Source organism: Amphibalanus amphitrite, unplaced genomic scaffold (genome assembly GCF_019059575.1).
Source record: "Amphibalanus amphitrite isolate SeventyFive unplaced genomic scaffold, NRLGWU_Aamphi_draft 000427F_arrow, whole genome shotgun sequence".
Taxonomy (NCBI): Eukaryota; Metazoa; Arthropoda; class Thecostraca; order Balanomorpha; family Balanidae; genus Amphibalanus; species Amphibalanus amphitrite.
The window spans coordinates 380577-400000 of NW_024881921.1; the positions used below are offsets into that span (position 1 = coordinate 380577).

A 19424-nucleotide genomic window follows, 5' to 3' on the forward strand; every position below is an offset into this window, starting at 1 on the left:
GTGCACCGATATATGGCTTCAGTGGTGTCCCTAACGCCAGTCACCGCCTGGCCCACCTTCTTCTCAGTTCAGACAATGTTTGTGCACTGTGCGGGAACTGCTTTTCTTTTTCTTTTTAAGTAACTTTTAGTTCGTCATGCTTCTTAAATCTTGCAGAAATAATAATTGTAATCAGAAGAGGTTAATAGCTTTATTTTGTCATGTGTCGGCCAACCTTTGAGTTAAATCGAATCGAAGCGAATTTCATCGTTCCACCCAAAAGCAAAGATCCTCGCCTCGGCGTTTTCTGTCCGTTCTAGTCTACCTCGTTACCCACCCCCACCCCCACCCCGCTCCCCATGACCCCACTGCGCCTGCGCAGTGACCCGTGTTGACTCGTGTTGGCTCGTGACCCGTGTTGGCCCTGGTCCGTGACCGAGGCGACAGTCGGCGGCACGTGGCTGCCAACAAACATCGTATATCGGCTGGCCGGCATGCCGCAGCAGCGGCCGCTGAGGGGCTTCGGGGGCAGTCGATATACATTACGTAGGTATACATACCTAGTCGCTCCTGGGCACCATCTGTGCTGAGGTGTTGAGGGGGCGCGGACATTATTGGGGCGCGCTTCATGGTAGGCAGATGAGCTTGCTTTGTCTGTAAGTGTACAGGCCTATGTCATATAGGGTCTGCTTGTGGACAGGACGGACCGTGATGAGCAGTTTTGAACTGTGCTGTCGGGGATAAAGGAAGCTAGGAGAGGAGAGGAACGGAAAGCTCACCTAACCTTATTTTTAATATGGTTCGATCAGCTCGACATTAACAATTCGGTGTGAGCGCTACTGATATGCATTGAATTCAATTTTATTATAATGGATTTCCACACCGGGCCTTCCACCCCCGGTGTGAGCGCTGCAGTTCAGCACACTGCATCTCATCAAAATGACCTGTGCTATGTTCGGTAACCTGCGGTGTGGTCGTTGACCTGTGTGATGTGATGAACAGCCGGTCGGGACAGGGTGAATGCCTATCATTAGACGCGTTTACATAGGGTTTGTTGCAAGCTTATATCTCCGTCCGTGATGCTGCAAAAGATGCCAATGGTGCTTAAAAATTTACAAAATGATCCCCTCTAAATATTTGAAGACCACTGCAACGAAATTATCGCCAAATTAACGAGCTAGAGCCTCGTCAAATATGCTATGTAAACCGGGTTATTGATCAGGATCAGGGTCAGGAATACTCAGGATGTAAATCCCTAAGCCCAAGCTGAAATAAAGTTGAGTCATCAGATATGTTTTGGATTGTCGATTCCAGTTCATTCATACCTATTTAGTTGTATTGGCTTTTATCAAAAAGTTGATTAACAATCGCGCCGTTTCTTCGAAGTATTTGTCCCTAAATCCTCAACCAGCCGACTGGGCTCAAATCCCAGCGTTTCGTGCCTCTCGCTGGCCCCGGCTAGCACAGTCCCTCGGCTGCGGATGATCCGACACCGTGCGACGCGATGTAGCCCCCACAAAAAGCGTCTCCGGAGCGGCGGCGGGCCGACAACGTCGTCACGTTACAGTTGACTACCCGCGCGGCGCGCCGGCCGCCGCACAACCCTTGCCGAGCGGCGCGCCATTACCGGCGGTGACGCGCGCTTTTTTGCGCGCGCGCCGCTAGCCGGCCGGCGCGGCTCTCTAATGCTGGTGTTAATGGCTCCGACAGCGCCGCCAATTGGCTGCAATGGCCGTCAGCGCGCGCTGGCTAGCTGTTTTGATCGTTCCGTTGCTACCTGTGCCGACATGGCACCGGCCATTGTCTGCAGAGAGCCGCGGTGCCGCAGGGCTCCTCTGGGCTCCTCTGGGCCGACCGAGCGGTGACCGGGCGGCGGCGCCGACTGAACGCGGTGCCGCGCGCTCCTCTCGCCACTGGAGTGGTTGGCAAACATGGTCCGCGCGCCGCTCATAAAGGCTGCCGCGCGGCGCGTGAGACGGTGGACAGTGCTGCGGGCCGGTAACAGAGGCGCCCGCAGAGGCGGTTACAACCGGCCAGAAACAAAGTGGCGCCGCGGATTGTAGACTGCCGACGCTGAGAGGATAATGCACTCATAAACTGTGATGACCGGCAAAAAGTCTGCAGAGGGAAACAGGTGACAAGTAAATGAGGACAGTTTTAACGTGTAAATTAAATGAACCGGTGGCACTTTTAAAAAGAATCCCATGAACCATAAAGGCTTTATTATTTACAATGCCCAAAGTATGCCTGATTTGTAAAATTATGCTTGATTAAGCCGTAAGCGTTTACGAGCTGCCAGAGAAACGATGGCAGGGACAGAATAGCGGCATTCCAGAGAGACAATCTACCTCCAGCGTCCATACATTCCTGGACAAAATACCGGCACTTTTTACGATATTTCTTTTGAACTGTCATCGTCATATGCTGGTTAACGTTTGGGTAGTGACGCTTCACTTGAGCGTGGAACTGTCCGTGGAAAATCGGACGAAGTCGTATAATTCGGTCTGCTGCAACCCAAAGCGCCCGTCGAAATAAGACCTCGCAGATTACATGAAACTGCATGGGCGTGCTGAAACAAAAATATGACTCGACATTTCAAGCCAACTGCTTGTGCGTCTTCACTCATCCATGATCCCTAATCGTTCATCTCACATGTATCACAGCCGCGTCTGCTGACCTCTCCCGTCCCTCTCCAACACATCTGTCCCCTGAGTGACTGCCCGTTCCCCACCTGCTGCTCGCTGCTTTCCGCTGCTGAAGCCCTGTTCATGTGGCAACGACAAACCGGCACCTTTCACAGAGAGGATCCCGCATGTACAGGGTGTCTCAAAAGTTCGTTTACAGGTACCAGCCATGATTTTTTGTCAATAATTCTGAATCAACAATTAATAACGGTCGAAATTTTGCATGGGCATTCGTAACAACCTTCCTCAAGCAGTCTCATTGTTTTCAAGCGCATTCGACCCTTCATGAGCTCACAAAAAGGGTTCATCTCTGACCATGGGTCAGGCATGAAAATGGAGGTCGCAAAATCGGGTCGGCTGAGAAACTCTGTTTCAGGAGTAATGGGAATGGTTAAGTCGGAAATGACCCATGGCAAACTGTCGGCGAGGATGAGTACAACATGATGATCATCTAATAAAAACGGTGGCTAAAATTTTTGAAGGACAAAACCATGCGAGACTAACAGCGTTTTGAACGACCCTCGCACGGCAGCAGACTCGTGCTCCGGAAAGCAGCTTAAAATGAAGTCATAACTATTGAAAACTGACAAGAAGCTCACAGACAGAGGTTACCCAGTTTCAAAAATTGCAGGTCATCGTAAAATAAAGACAAAGTATCATTTTAAATTGTTTATTATATCTATAACGCTAAATTTTGGGGGAAAATAACACGAAAATCGTCAATGCCAAGGATAACTGACCCTCCAAAAGTGTTAATTAATGTAAATTTTTATCTTACGAAGTTTCAAGAGGCAGATCTGGAGCGAATAGCTTTCTTTTAGACACAAAATCCCGACAAAACCGCACGATGGACAGGTTTTGGCCGTTTACAAAGCAGAACCTCTCCTGAGGAAAACACTCCGCAACCCAGTGAAGATCTTGTCATGGGGAATGATGAGCGTTTGGGATTTGCAAAATTTGCACAACGTGTCTAAGAAACAGATGGCCGACACATTCTTCTACGATATGCTGCGAAAAATTTGCCCCTGGCACTTCCCATTTGTTCAGGAATGGGGTTGTTTTGAAAAGGAAAATGGTGCTTGGGAGGTCGGCGCCAGTCATTCATGAAGGAGTTAGCGCCAGAGAAGATCTACAAAATACTCACGGATGGTGTCGATGCAAGCTGTCGGCTTTCAGGGAGAAGCGGATGTTGCCGGGGAGCTCGTCAAACCTAAATCCGACGCAGAAACTGCAGGGGATTCCCCTACAAGAGCTTGAAAGCTGGTAGCCTTTTATCAGCCTCCGGCAGCTGACGGAGCGACGAAAATCGGTATGGACAAATATTTTTTGGAGATACAGCAAATAGTTTGATTTCCAACCTTCCGAATCAGTTGTCAAAGCATGCATATTTGTCTAGTGTGCACACAGACACCAAAACCTTAGATTTTTGGCCGGTTCTTATATGCGTTATGGGCATGGGAAATGTGTGAACGAACTTTTGAGACACCCTGTATACTCTGTGCCCCTCCGGACTCGTTGAGCCTCTACCGTGCCGGTGCGCGCCACCTCCCGGTCAGAGACCGACGCGACAGCACTGCTGGGCTTTCTCTATTGTCCGCCCCTGTGCGCTTCCTTCTTTCGCGTCGGTCCCCGTCTCATTTGCAAGTCAAATGGCGAGGGAAACCCTGCCCGGTGTGTGTTGAGTCAATCACTGATCATATTATGACCATCTGCAGTGCTTCTCTGCGGCCGACCCAACCTCTCTGGACACTCGTGGCTCGTTGAACGTAAATATATTAACGGTTGGTGAATATACATGTATGTATTTGCACCAAATGGAAAGAACGACCGCTGATACACGACACCTTGTCATGCTACTATGCTAGAGACTAGAGTGAAAAGGAAAATGGACGCTAACCAGCAAAAGCATCGTAGTATTGTAGGTAGGTGTACCTTCTATCTAATATGCTGATCACAACTTCTGGAATCCACGGCCATTCACCTGTAGCACACAGCAAACATGTGTGCAGTGACATCAAAATGATGTTCGCGACGAATCGCGTAACTATCCGTCGTTACTTGCGAAAGATTGAGTCCATCTGGTTCGTGGTGTAGGTATGTCCACTTTCGAGTTTTTGAACCGAATGAAAGTGTTGAAAATTTGTTTATCCGCTCATATCCACTGATCCATGATCCATTGAATATTTGGTCCTGGAATAAATGTTTCAGGATAAACAGTAAACACTCATGATCCAGTGACCCATTGTGCAACTGGAACTGGCCGGATTTCCGAGCTGTGATCTCGCATACCTGCCGACACCTTCCGTCTGAGATTTATTCAGTTCCCAGGGTCGACAGAAGCTCCTGCCGCCTCCCTCCTTCCCCGAGCGGCAGTCACCGCACTATTTTGGCACTCCGATCACATTCACGGCGGCAATGGGAAGCGGCGCGCTCACTGCCTTCTCAAAGGCGCTCAGGAAGCGTCCCATTGTGGCCGGAGCGGCGGCACCGCTGGAATGCCACCGATTCGTCCGCCGATTCGCCCGAGCGGCCGCTAAGCAAACACGCGCCGCGGTACCGCACTCTGACGGCCGATCGCCGGATATTTGGCCAAATCGCGCGACAAACGCGCCGCGTCTGCGGCTAATCCGCCGCGCCAGAGACGCCGCCGGAACATCTGAGGTCGGCGCCGAGACCGGTGACGCCCCTCCCGTGTCGACTGTCGGCGGGACGGGCTGTCTTTATCACCGGTCCCCCCTCGTCACCGACCAGGCCCGCCCCCTCATCATTGGCTGTCCCCCCTCCCCTCCCCTCGTCATCCGTCTGCCCCCCCCCCCCTCCCCTCGCCATCCGTCTGCCCTCTCATCATCGGCTGTCTCCCACAATCCTTCAGTTCATGGGAACGAAACGGTCACGCAACCGCCGTCCCGTTGTCCCGCGGTGGCGGAGGACCTGTCGCGGCGAGTTTTGCTTTCGTTATGGCTCGGGAAATTTCGTGCTTGTATGCTTGGCCGGTCTTTTTGAACACTTCATCTTCCAATCAGCTCTGCTGCCAACACAAGGTGAAAATGATTTTTGCAGGCCTTGGGACACTTTTTTGCACCTGTTTTTGTTTCTTGAGTTCTCTGGCAATTGTTTTCACTTTTATTTTATTTAAGGACAACATTGACCAAGTAGCCAGCACCATATTATTCCAGTTTATTACCCGGGCCCACTTCCTCAGAGACACCAAGCGCATCTACTCATCACACCCTTCTGAGTCGGCTTACCAGTGAATGGCGACACCACTCCCAGCCGCTTACCATCTCTTCCGCCTGATTACCTCTGTCCGCCGAGCGGAGGGGTGGCTCGGCTCGGCACTGATGGCTCCCACCGTCAGAGAATGCGTCCAGCGATAGAGCCGTCACTGGCGGCAGGTCAGTGGATTCCCACCGGCCGACTCGGCTGGGTATCGCCACACCCGGACAGTCGCACACACAAACACACAGACGGGCGTGCACACTCAGAGGCGCACTCCTGGACAGACGGACAGACGGACAGACAGACAGACAGACGGGCGGCTGGCCGGTCTGATGAAGATGCCTATCGTCTGGCGGATCTGTTTGGCCTGGGCCATTGTTTTCTCCGGTCGCCTGCCCTATCGGTCGCGACCGCCCGTCACTGTTAGACGCGCGTGGTTGACTCCATTCCGGTCTCCCGCTCCGCCGCTCTGCCGGCCGCCTCCCGCCGCTCTGCCCGGTTCATGACGCGCGGGAGGGCGCTGGGTATGGTGTTGGGGTTGGCGGCTCTATCAGCTCACATATGTGTGCTTTGATGAACTTGCATGGCTCACGGAGTCATTTTGCAAGTGTGCCTACTGGTAGAGGGTATGCATAATAATTTTGTTTCAACCCTGCAATATAAATGATTTGCTAGGTTATTACTTTTGACCACCAGCACTGTGCTAACTGACATTTTTTAAGAGCAGAATAACCTTCATTGCCGAGTGCCGGCCAGCGGAGTTCTGCCGATGTAATCCGATGCAGAGCGGCATTACGAGCGCAATGACCGCGTTTCGAGCGGTTGCTTTATCACGCTGACCCGCTGGTCACCCACCAGACTATTTTCCCAGTCGACCAGTGTCGTCATCTCCGCGGAAAGCGAGTCGTGCACTCTGGACACACCCTTTGGCGGTGACGTCAGTAGTCATCACATCAAACGGACCGCTTCCGGGTGGGGAGGGGGGGGGGCGGGGCTGGGCTGCAGACTGCCCGGCGCCCATGCAGCCAGACGCGAGCTGGGAGGTCCGACCCGCGCCCCCTCCCCGTCCCCTGACTGTGACCCGTGCCGTGACCGGGTCAGGGGTCACCCTCTCTCCGCGTCAGTCGGGTCAGGACGCCGCAGCGGGCTCCTCTCTCCCTGGAAGTGTTCGTTGACAGAGCGACAGAGCAAACATTGTAACGCGATAGAGGCATCGACTGGCCGGGAGAGGCACTATAAACAGCACTGCGCCGGCTATACGACTTCCGGGAAAACACAGCCAACGAGGCTGGCGACGGGCCCTGCCGGATGTGAGTCGCTAGATGTCACGAGTGGTAGAGGGGTAAACACCTGACATTCTGCCATAACTCTTTTCACAAACTTAGTTATGTAGGGGAAGGTGGGGTAAGACGGACCAGCTAAGGTTTGAGGCCGCATATCTCGCTACACTGCTCTCGTAATTCATATTATTTATAGTCTTCGGAATGTTCAATCCTTCCTCTGTTGATATGTGTAAATACTAAATTTCAAATTAAAGACATCTAGGTGGTGGATGCTCTTAAAGAGGGACATGTCAAAAACTCAGACAAGAAAAAAACATGGGGTAAGACGGACCACCCAGCAGTGCCTACTATCCGTTCATGTGTGTTACACTTCTGCTCTGTACTCTTGTAAGAAAAAGTAACCAGAATGGTAAAATAACAAAATGAGCCTTTATTCTTTACTCATGTGTGATGGAAGTGCAGCTAAAAGCTGGGAACATGTGTGTTGATTGTCGTTTGGCATGAATGCATGCTAACTGAACACTTGCATGCATGGCTCACATGCAACAAAGACTCCTTCCTGAAAAATTAGCTTACTTAAACTTGTGTCAATGTTTTGGAAAAGAACTTTCCATATGCAGGGTACAATGGACCACCACAGGGTAAGATGGACCACAGTGGTCCGTCTTGCCCCAAATCTAAATTCTGTCATTATCATGACGTATATGTCAAATAGCCCAACATTGCAAAACCTTGCCTTTCCTAAAGTGCGACTATAACTAAGTTTATGACTTTGTTCTTCACAGTTAAGTGCAAAATAGAAACTAATCATGCAAGAAAGGCGCCGTAATTGAATCACCCGTAGACCTCTTATATTAGATCGGTTTGACGAAAAACAACATTTTTCTCAATAACTCAAAAGCTATGCATCCTAGCAGCATCACTGAAAGCAAATCTGACCGGCTTTTGTTAGTAACAGTAAAGTGGGCCTAGAATCACTACCCTTTTACCAACCATTTACCATCACGGTACTATGCTCTTACTATCCCAGTACCATGTTTACTATCCCAGTACCACGTTCATACTATCCCAATACTATCCCAGTGCAAGGTTTTTACTATCCTAGTACCACGTCTTTACTATCCCAGTGCCACGGTATCACGTCTTTACTATCCTAGTACTACGCTCATACCACCCCAGTACCAGGTTTGTACTATCCCAGTACCACGTCTTTACAATCCTAGTACTGCGCCAATACTACCCCATTACCAGGTTCATACTATCCCAGTACCACGATCGTACTATCCCAGTACCAAGTTTATACTATCCCAGTACCACGTTTATACTATCCCATTACCACGTTTATACTATCCCATTACCACGTTTGTACTATCCCTATACCACGTTCGTTCTATCCCAGTACCTCGTCTTTACTATCCCAGTACCACGTCCATACTATCCCAGTACCACGTTGCACACACGTTTCAGAAAGGTCGACTGATTTTTATTGGATGACGTTTCACGAAGGGCAATGGTTTTCCGCGGCGCCTGCTGACTCGACGCTGCACAGTGCAGCGAGAACACCTACATACGCGCACGTACACACGCCGCACCAATCGATGTACATCCCACCGTCGCTTGGAAAAAAAACATCAGAAACATAGGAACTACAATCGAGGAACGAGGCACTTCTGAACCCCTGACGCTTAAATCGCCTGCGTGCGCGCGCATGGCTCAGCCGCAACTGCGGCGGCGCAATCGCCTCCTGCGTGCGCGCGCATGGCCCAGCCGCGACTCCGGCGGCGCAACAGTGCGCATCAGCAAACAACACGACAACGACGCACGAACGTTCCGTCTAAAAGTGACCGCGGCGCCCGACGATGCTGGCGGCGCGCAGCCGACCAGCCCTCTGAGATGAGTACATGAGATGGCAGTGGACGGCGTTACTCTTGCGGCTTGCACTTCAGCAGGTTCTGCAGCGCGGCGCCCTTCGGTTTAATCTCATCGCTCCTCATTCCAAAAACCTCGTTGTGCAGAAACCAGACGAGGGTCTTGTACTTGGTGCGAGGCTTCTGGTTGAACACGTAGAAGCTCACGCCGACCAGCAGCAGCGCCTCCTCCAGTGTACTGCACCTGGCCACCTCGGTGCGTTCCACCAGTACAGACCATTCCCCTTCCGGGGCCTCCTGGACGTGCGGGTAGGCAGCTCCCTCCTCGTCCCGGATGATCACTTCTTCTTGGTCGATCAGTCGGAGCAACGTCTCGGCAGCGTCCTCTGGAAAGCGGGAACAATATTCCAGGTTGGTACTTCATATGTGAAGGGAGGGGAGAGAGAGGGAGATGGGGGAGGGAGATAGGGGACAGAAAGAGAGAGAGAGAGGGAGAGAGAGAGAGGGAGAGAGGGAGAGAGAGAGAGGGGGAGAGGGAGAGAGGGAGAGAGGGAATGAGGGAGAGGGAGAGGGAGAGGGAGAGGGAGAAGGAGAGAGGGAGAAGGAGAGAGGGAGAGGGAGAGAGTGTCTCTCTCCACCCTCTCTTCCAACTTAGGGTAAGAGGTTTAGCAGCGAGCCGAAGGAGAAAGGTCGTTTTATTCAAAACGTGCCGTCATTGTTAAGGATATGTGGAAGCCGTCGTTGAAGCCACGAACATGTCTGGATGTCAGTTGGTAACACCTATCCATATGCATATCACCAGCAAAACAAAGATGGAACTTTGCAAGTTACAGGCGTCGACATGCTACGGAAGGTCATTCGCGAAAAAAAAACTTTTTTAGAATGACAAGTCATTCGTTCGCGAGTTATCAGCGCAAAACCGGGGGGGGGGGGTGCAACCCCCTACACTGGCGGGGGTTTAGTTAGCAAATGTACACATACCGCGTCTGCATTCCGTTTGGGCCATGATGCCCGCTAGCCACGTTTTCAGACCTTCGCTGAACTTCTCCCTCAGGCCAACTTGTCCTGACAGCAGCTCCATCTCCTTCCAGAGCTGTGGAGAACACATTCGTCATGTTGAGAGGGATACATAAAGCATGATTAGACCAGTTAAAAATAACAGACTTTTAGCAGGTTTTCCCCCGGTACCTTCCCATTGGTTTGAAGAACACTGGCCGCAGTAGATAACTAGTAAATAACGCCGTACCGAGCCAAGCAGTGTCCCAAAATTATATTTTGCTTGGGTGTCGGAGGGGGATATTCCTCACAGTAAAGCGGGCTGAGAGTGGAATATTGCGAGCTTCATGAAAAAGGGTGAAAAACAGGGATCATCAATTTACATGTGAGTGTTACAGGATGTGGGAACTGGGAGTTGTTTTTACTAGAGGATTGAAGAAAATATAGAGGAAGTTAAAAGTCAACCACCAAAGGTACACATTACATGCAGATGCTCGTTACTGGTAAAATTGGGGGTGAAAAATTGCTATGGAAAATGGGAGGTGAGAGTGGAAAATCATTTTCATTTGGATGCCATTTCCCACCCAAACTGGCAAATTTTGGGACACTGGTCAGCCAAGCTGAACCGAGCCTCGAGCCAGCCTGAGTGAAGCCGAGCTTCGAGCCAATTATTAACAGGATCTCTTCTATTCTATTATCTATTAACCAGGATATAGACAGATCTATTCAGGATTTTGACGCTTCAGTAAAAGCTCGGCACTTTTTTGGTGCCTGACTCGGATTTTCTACACTGCACTGTAGGCCCAAACTTTCTCATCATGGAGCATGACTCTGCTCCTCGATAGTATGCAGTTACATTTACTACTACACAACCAATTCAGTGTTGGTTAGCAGATGAATTTACATACCTCCTCTGCACCAAACATGAACGGGAACCTTTTCTTGAGGCTTGAGATATTCTGGGGTTTCTTTCCGGGTCCTCCCAGAATTTCGGAACGCCTCGCCGGCAGCGTCTCCTTCACGAGGGCGGCGCGCTGATCCCTGTCGACGTCGCCATGTCGGAGCATGTTGAGTTTTCTCTCCGTAGTAACCAGATCATCGACGACCACTGGATAGTAGTTGGGCAGTCCTGGAACTTGTGTGGGGATGAGAGAGGCCTTCCTCTTGGCTTTCCGCTCCTGCACCGATGGACTCAAGGAACGTTTCCGAGAGTTGGTGAATTTGTTGCGGAGTTTCACTGTCAGGATGTCCTAAAATGACAAGAAAGAAAATAGATCATGTTAGATTTTAGAATGATCCTTGGATTTTTAACACCGCGTAAGGAGTCCGGGGGCCGTATTCTGACCGGTTTGCGTACGCAATGTTTTGGCTACGCCAAAACTTTTCCTACGCCAAAACGAGATTCTGAGCTCCGACTTCCGTACGTACGCCGAAGTCCTGGTTTGCGTACGCAAAACTTATTTTCGTTCGTACGTTTTTTGTTGTTGGTATTCTGACAGTTCATTAGGCATGCGCACGAAAAACTCATGGAATACCAATTTTCGTACGCAAACCATTAGAATACCGATATTTTCGTACGTAAGATTATTTGCGCACGCAAGGAGGTCAGAATACCAAGTTATCTTACGTAAGTCAAAATCTTGCGTACGAAAAGATGAGAATACGGCCCCGGACCCGCTTAAATCATTGTGCAGGTGGTTTAAAAGCCGCCTTTAAATAGTAAACTAAGAAAATATGTAAGCAGCAATTGAGACTTTCCCAAATTATTTCGTAGATACTTAAAGGAAACGACCCACCTTTGAAAATTTTCAAATAGGTTGCCAATAGGTTAACAAGGCTGAAAAACTCATCTGTTCACTCCAAAAAAAGTCAAAAAGTTTCAATTTTAAATAAAATCCGATTTATTTGTTATTTCTTTCTTGGGATTTCTTGGGAATTTCTTGGGATATTTTACCTGTAAGCCCCTGTAAGCCCCAAATTCCTCTATATTCGATTTTTAACGCTTCGTTATTTCGTGTCAGAGCTTCTCGCGGACGAATGGCCGTGGTATTCCGGGGTTTTGGGACCTTGGCTACAAAACTGTTATCTCAGTTTAGTTTCCCATTATAAAGGTGGGTCGTTTCCTTTAATCTATTTTATCACTGAAGTCAAAGCTAAGGTCACTTCATGTCATCAAGCATCAAATGCTCCCGAAATTGATGATTAACTCCATTACCTATGGAACTATCGCTGGTAAAAAGGAAACATTTAAAGCCATCGGTAGACACTGAAACTTTTTTCGTCGGCATGTCATCAGTTATTCGTCAATGAGTTCGAGAGTTCAGGAATGTTCAAAATAGTCATTTCTACGAAGTTTTTTTTTCTCTCAAAAGTAAAATACATCGGTACTGAACTTACCACGGTACTGGAGTGGTCCAATTCAAGGCACGCGCTCAGCGTAGGGCACTCCGCGATCAGCTGTTGCGCCATTCTTATGTAGCTTTTTGGGTAACTGAAACACAAAGCATTGGATCAATCTTGCAACCAAAATAATTTATGTTAGCGATTCGTCGCGTTTTGACCGAAACCATGCGGTAATAATGTACGTGACACGATTTGATTTGATGGCGAATAAGGCAAAACATGGAACACGGGCTAGGGTTAATTATCTTTTCACTATGAAATGTTGACTCACCTACTCCCAGTACATCTCCTGAAAGTGTCCACTACTCCCTGGAAGATTTCACTCAGCTCTGAGAAAACCAACTGTTGACCCGCTTGTAGGCGATCTCTTGTGGTCCTTGACAGGAGACCCAGATCCAGGACTCTAGAAAAGGAACACAATGAAAAAACTAACCCGCCCCCAACTAGGGGGGTTGAACACCCCCTTAGGGTTTTTGCTTGGCTGTTCGGACAACTGTTCCGCAACTTTCCTGAAAATTTTAGGACTATGCTACCCAAGGTGCACCCATCGTGTATGCACACAATTAACTACCGGCTCGTCCCGGACAAGCAAGGTCAGGTCACCAGGTCAGTACAATGACCTGAAAAGGTCAACTTCATTTTTTACCTCAGGTCAAGGTCAAAAGGTGACGTAACTACTAACTAGGTCATGTTGCATACCATTTGATGCGTCTGGACAAGGGGAACATTTTTAAACCTACCTGAGGTCTCTATCTCATTCCAATCAAAAGTTATAAGCAAAAACGTACATTGATCTCATGACATTATTTAACCTCAAACGACCTTTTCCGGCGGTCCCATATGCAAAGTTGCATCTAGGTCATCAACAGTAGCCCAAATGAGCATGGTTCTGAATGATTTGAGCATATCTGATAAGTATTTGAGGTATTTAAGTTTTTTCCCATTGAATGGAGAGGTCAGGAAATTGACCTGACCATGGGTTACCGATATAAAAAAATCCGGGATATAAAATTTGTAGGTACTTGGTAGTATACCAAATCCTGAAAGTTTCATATCTTTCTCTCAAGTACTGTGGCCGTGACTCGATTGGAAAGTTTTTTTTTCAGAGGTGGGGTCACTTGACCTGGCCTGGTACCTGACGTTTGTTGATCTGAACCTAAAATTATCAGGAAAGTTGCGGAACAGTTACCCGAACAGCTATGCATAAAACATCAGGAAGTGTTCGCCCCCCCCCCCCCGTTGTGCGAGGGTTAAGGAAAGCAAGATTCCTATGTAGAATGGCATCATCAGACACTTATAAAGTCGATAAATTGTCAACCTCATAGCATGCTGCTTCCGGATAGTTGTCCACCCGCGGATCAGAAAACTTTTCAGCAAAGACTCGACTGAGCCACTCAGCTCTATCGCGGGCGTTGGATATGGTTTTACCACCATATTTGAAAAAAAAAGCGGAGACGCCTCTGGAGGATTTGAAGGACCTTGAAAGGGATCAAAACCATTTAGATTTACTTCTCAGGTACTACGATATTTGAAAAAAAAAACAATGTTTTGTAACGGGTGCGACAGACACTGAACATTGGAATGATGAACAATATGTTTCATTCAAATGTTAACATCAGCAACTAAATGTGATGTTTTTATTCCACATTGAGCTGACTTGAAAGTTCAGCGAGGCGCGTTCTACGGAAAACCGGGAGGGGGAGGGGAGGGGATAACACAATCTGTTGCATACACTCGTGGCGCAGGTGACATATTTCCCTTCAATGCAGCCAAGAACAAATTACAACAGTGCACACTGCACATGCAAATTTTATGTTAAAAGTTAACAAGATGGAAAAACAAACTATTTTATAATCCTGTGATCATGTAAATCTCTATCATCACCTGTGCTCCTCGCCGGCACGACGTCCTTGATGAGAGGATCCTTCAACTTCAGTCGTCTGCTGGAGGCCAGATGATTTATGGGCGCCCGTCTCCTCTCGCTCCTGCACCTCCGAGCTGGTAGTAGCATTAAGAGATACAGACGAGCAATATCAGCCAATAGGTACACTTACTAATCTGCGATCATCTTATATCCACACATAGACCTCTGTAAACAATAATTGTTGAGGTCTATGATCCACAATACGGGTTATAATAAACGATATGATATGGGTTAGAACTCACAAAATTTGCGATAAACAACGGAAACAACATATTTCGTATAAGGAACACTGTTTAATGGAGCAGTGAGATGAAATAGAACATTTTAAAAGAGACATCGGCATAACTAGTCACAAACTCACAAGCATAACTCTGCAATCAAGAGCCATAAGTACCAGAGAAAACACTCAGTGCATTCTTAGGTGTGAACAACACTGGCACAGACACAGAGTCATCAAAGCTGCAAAGCTATTTTTCATTTCGAGGAAAGTGAATATCACTTTCTAAAAATTGTATTATCTTCGGAACTGTGGTAGAAAAATTTCACCCTCACCCGCACTTGCTATTTCACCAACCTAAAACGCAACGGAAGTGGGGGAGGGGGACATCACCGCGGTAATTCGCTCCTGATTGAGAATGAGTTTCGCAACAAAGACCAGTGCAGTGGATAGCTTGGGGCGTTCCGAATCCAACGGTGTGCAATTGTATTTTCTTAGGTCAACCGACGACCTTCTAGGCCAGGTAAGACTTAAGTACCGTTTCACGGATTTCCTTTTTTATGGCTGTCTCAGAAGCTTTTAAGCTTTTCAGAAGCTGTTTCAGAAGGAAGATACGCATATATTTTTGTGGACAATTTTCGCGAACTGGTTATTTTTGCAATTGTAAATACAGTGCTTCAAAAAGGTTCGTAATATGTGTGCAGTTATGGTAATAGAGGAGTCCCCTATAATACGTACAACAGCATACGTACAACAGCTGTATAACAGCAAAAGTAACAATCCGGCAGGTCTGTTTCATTTCAATCCTCACCTGGCCTGCGACGTTGAAGCTGCACTGTGCCCAACTTCTGTGACAAGCGAAGAAGAATGCGCCGGCCTGAGAAAACAAAAATATATGTGATTTGATATTAAAGATAAATAACAACGCGCATAGTTATCTATGCAACACGGTATAAAACAAAATCGCCTCATTGAATCCTATTAGTGGCGGGGGGGGGGGCATTTCGCCCACATCTCAGGTTTTTCGTGAATAGTTCAGAGGCTGAGGCTGCAATGGCTAGGGCCCTGAAAACCTCGACTTTTTCTAAAATAAATTTTGACAGATATTCAAATTGTTATGTCCCTAGCTAGTACAGGGATGGATCAAGAACATAAGGGATTTGGATGTGGGAGGTTCCGGCCAGAAACTGTATCCTTATCCTTTCACAACAACAATAACTGCTCACATAACTCATTCTAACTCTAAACAACATGTAAATGATGACATTCCGTATAACTTACGGGCTGAGTGAAATGAGATCCTCGATGACGAAGCCTGAGGCTGTGGTCTCCGTGGTGGGCTCCAAGGTCAGAATTGGGATCGTTTCGGCGGTGCTTATGGTCGGCCGCAGCAGCGGAGTACAGGAGTTGCTGTCGGCTGGGCTGCGCTGAGGATCAGGATCGCTATACACGATCCGCAGACAGCCCTCGTCCGGGATTTGGGCAGGATTCATGGGACGGACGAAAACCCCGTACTTTTCATTCCGTACCTCTATTTCGAAGTTTTTGTCGCGTTTTAGCCCAAAACAGGTCAAAGCCTCAGCCAGCAGTCTTCGTTTGTCTGTCACCGTCACCATGCGGTGCACAGGCACTCCGTCCGGCCTTGCTGAGTAGGACACTACGTAAGTGAACATCTTGGTGATCCTGTGGAGCATACAAAACATAGGTACTGGTTATTGACGCTTAGTAGATTGTTTTTTTTCTACTGGTTAATCGTATCATCACAACATGCATCTTTAACTTTGGTGAAATTGAGAACTGTTGAGAAAACATTATTTACTACACCTTTTCTCGGTACGAAAAGGCATCCGCTCAATTGAACGCGACAAGGGGCACCCTACTTTGGCCGTGGTAGCCCAAAAATTGACAATGTGCGGCCTTTTCGACAGTTTGCATTGAATTAGACGCGCGGCACATCTTCGACCGAGTCACTTGATTTCAACAGGGGCACTTCAAACAACATTATTTCAATGTAAATAGACATTAGTCACTCAAGTTAGTCAATGTGCATCTTATTTACACATTGTTCATGCTATTTCGTTGATGCGGATTTCACTGTTTTCATAATACCTTTGCTGTACATAGCAACAACATGCCTCAGTTAACCCTCGCCCGTACTTGGTGTTTTGCTACCTTCGCCCGTACAGGGGGGGGGGGGGGGGGTGCGACCCCCCTGGCGATTCCAAACGAAGGGTCGTAGAGCTTCGCGGAAAAAAAACAGCGGATTGCTCTCGACGAGATCTCGCGATTGGTGGTATTATTTTTGGTCCTAGGTCAACATTTGACCCAGTTATGACCGGTTAAAGGTCATTTTTTTCGGAAAATAGAACTTTTCAACTTTGCGCAACGATTGCGGCAAAACGATATGAGATATCGACTTGAAACCTTCACCATCGTGTTCCTTGATCAATTTTCGCTCATTTCATGTATATTTCGATAAAATATCTCTATTAATAGCGCCGCTGGAAGCGCCGGAAGTCCGCAAGGTCACGTCCACCACTGTGACCGTCAAAATCAAAAATTACAATTTTGAAATCCGATCATAATTTTTTATTCATTACGTCTCAGTGCTGCTAAAACGTGCTAAAATGCTACATATCACTGTTGAGTTGCCTAGGAGGAGCAGTATAGAGCTACGGACATTTCTCAAAATAGCACCGGACGCTGTATCACTTATGACGTCATAACTCTGTGACCTGACAATCTGACATGACCAGGTCAAATTTCTTCCACCAAACGATGGCCAATGATTGCCCCAACATGCATGGGAATTGGGAAGTTTCATCACGATCCGTCTACTAATGTGGATACCACAGACAGAAAACTCCGAAAAATTGACACACGCTTCGTGAAAGCCCGGACGGAGGCTGTACCTCTTATGACGTCATAACTCCGTGACCTGAAACGACCCAGTCAAAATTGTTTACCAAAAGATGCGCAAAGGATGCCCCATAGGTTGTGCAAAAATTCAGCGCGCTGCGCCAAGCCGTTTAGCAACCATTCCGGAAAACCCTCGGGGGGGGGGGGGTGCACCAACGCCCCCTGCACGGGCGAGGGTTAAGATGCGTTGTTTTGCCCAAGGCACTAAAATAGCACAATTGTTACACGGAAACAGTCACCGATACATATGTTTTTATTTCAAATCGGTATGCGAGCTTAAACCCTCTCAGGCTTCAGCAAAAATATCATCAAGATGTCATTCTACATTTGCTAAAAATATTGTTGCATTTGCGAATTGAATCCAATACCACGAGGCACAGTTTCTCGCTAACGAAATCAAAAGACCATGGTCTAAATAAATTGGCACTCTGTCTTTATCAAATGACCTATGTCACGTCCAATGCTGCATGTTGAAATACAGTGAACAATGTCGATTTTGTGCACTATGCCAATTTCGAACGCCCCCTGTCGCGAGGGTGCGCTTTGTCGATGTAAGATGAACTGATGTCTAAATTGCATTCCGCGTGTCGAAACCAATGACACAAGTCTAATTCACCCTTCCAGATGACTTTTCGTACCGATAAAAGGTGTAGAAAAAATACAATGAATTTATTTACCTTGGCGCAGGTGGTTACTTTCACTTGATGATATTTCGCAAAACAACAAAATGTTTAGCTCTGATATGGTACATCCCCAGGGGCTGATGATGAGCCAAGTCATTCAGGTGCATGATGTAAGGTTGTGATTTTCTTGGCACTACACGGAAAGCCTGCAGTTTCTCGTCATAGTGAACAACCTCGCACTCTTCGACGATGAACTGGAAGCTTCCCCGATCGTGGGCCACCAACAGACAACAAATGAGTACTAGTTTCACGTTTCCTGATTTTTGTACAACAACATCTCCTGCGCAGTACTTTGTGCCGCAATAAGTTGCACTCTTCACTACGTCGTCCCCCATGCGGGATGGCAAAATTTGTGCCAAGTCCAACTGAGGGGGATCGTAATGTGAAGTTGACACATTGGTTACACCAGAACATAAAAATGAAGGATCCGCGGATTTCACACTCATGGTGACCTGATGTTTTTTTGCCATAGTAGCACACACGTTCCGTCTGTTTTTTGACACGCGTAGGTACTCTTTGAGTTCTTGATGCTTTGCTTCGAAGCGAATTGTTGCGTACCTCCTGGGTGGGCCATGTTTCCGCATATGGTCTCCATAATGTACGAGATAATGAAACTTTGGCTTCATGTGATACTCTGGATACTGGTTCCGGAACTCCTTCAGCCAATCTGATATAGCTTTTTCCATCCTGATGATATCAGCCTCGTCGTCGGTTTCAGACATCAGCACTTGAGTGATTTTGATAAGCTTTCGGATGATGTCAATTTTGCTTTCGCACTCCTCTGACATTTCACGGTCCCCCATCACAAAATACACCATCAAGGGGAGCAGTCGCAGCAGTGTCCATGACTCGCTGCAAGTCTGTCGGGCAGTGACACTGGAGTGAGTCACAACTGGTGCTTGAGGGCGATTCACGTCGGTCCTATGATATGGAAATTCGTTAACCATTTTTCGAAGCATGTCCTTGTCCACCACCCTCAGAGCGAACAAGGATGTCAGGACACTGTTCACAGCATACAGAGCCACACCCTCGAAAAGATCATGGCTGATGTCACCTGGCGTTTGCTCCGACACATGGAATGACTTCAACTCATTCAATACACATTTTGACTTAATCCCAAACACCTTGCATACGTCGGAAGCAAAGTTGTCCGCACTGAGCAATCTCATTTCAGCATCATACTCTTGTTTTGAGCGAGGAGCGAATTCGGACTTCTCAAACTTGCTTTGGATATCCGTTGAGGTTGCGT

At 47.8% G+C, this 19424-nt stretch overlaps 1 protein-coding gene across 1 annotated transcript; it reads right to left on the minus strand.

Moving 5' to 3' along the window:
* Positions 1–8648: 8648 nt before the first annotated feature.
* On the minus strand, positions 8649–15905 carry LOC122391242. The gene is made up of 8 exons (XM_043384988.1): positions 15855–15905; positions 15385–15450; positions 14317–14430; positions 12704–12835; positions 12427–12520; positions 10938–11279; positions 10015–10126; positions 8649–9419 (listed from the first exon to the last, which is right to left on the minus strand). Exons 5-8 carry the CDS (start codon positions 12496–12498, stop codon positions 9088–9090), a joined length of 858 nt encoding a protein of 285 aa, XP_043240923.1. The 5' UTR covers positions 12499–12520; positions 12704–12835; positions 14317–14430; positions 15385–15450; positions 15855–15905; the 3' UTR covers positions 8649–9087.
* Between the last annotated feature and the right edge of the window lie 3519 nt (positions 15906–19424).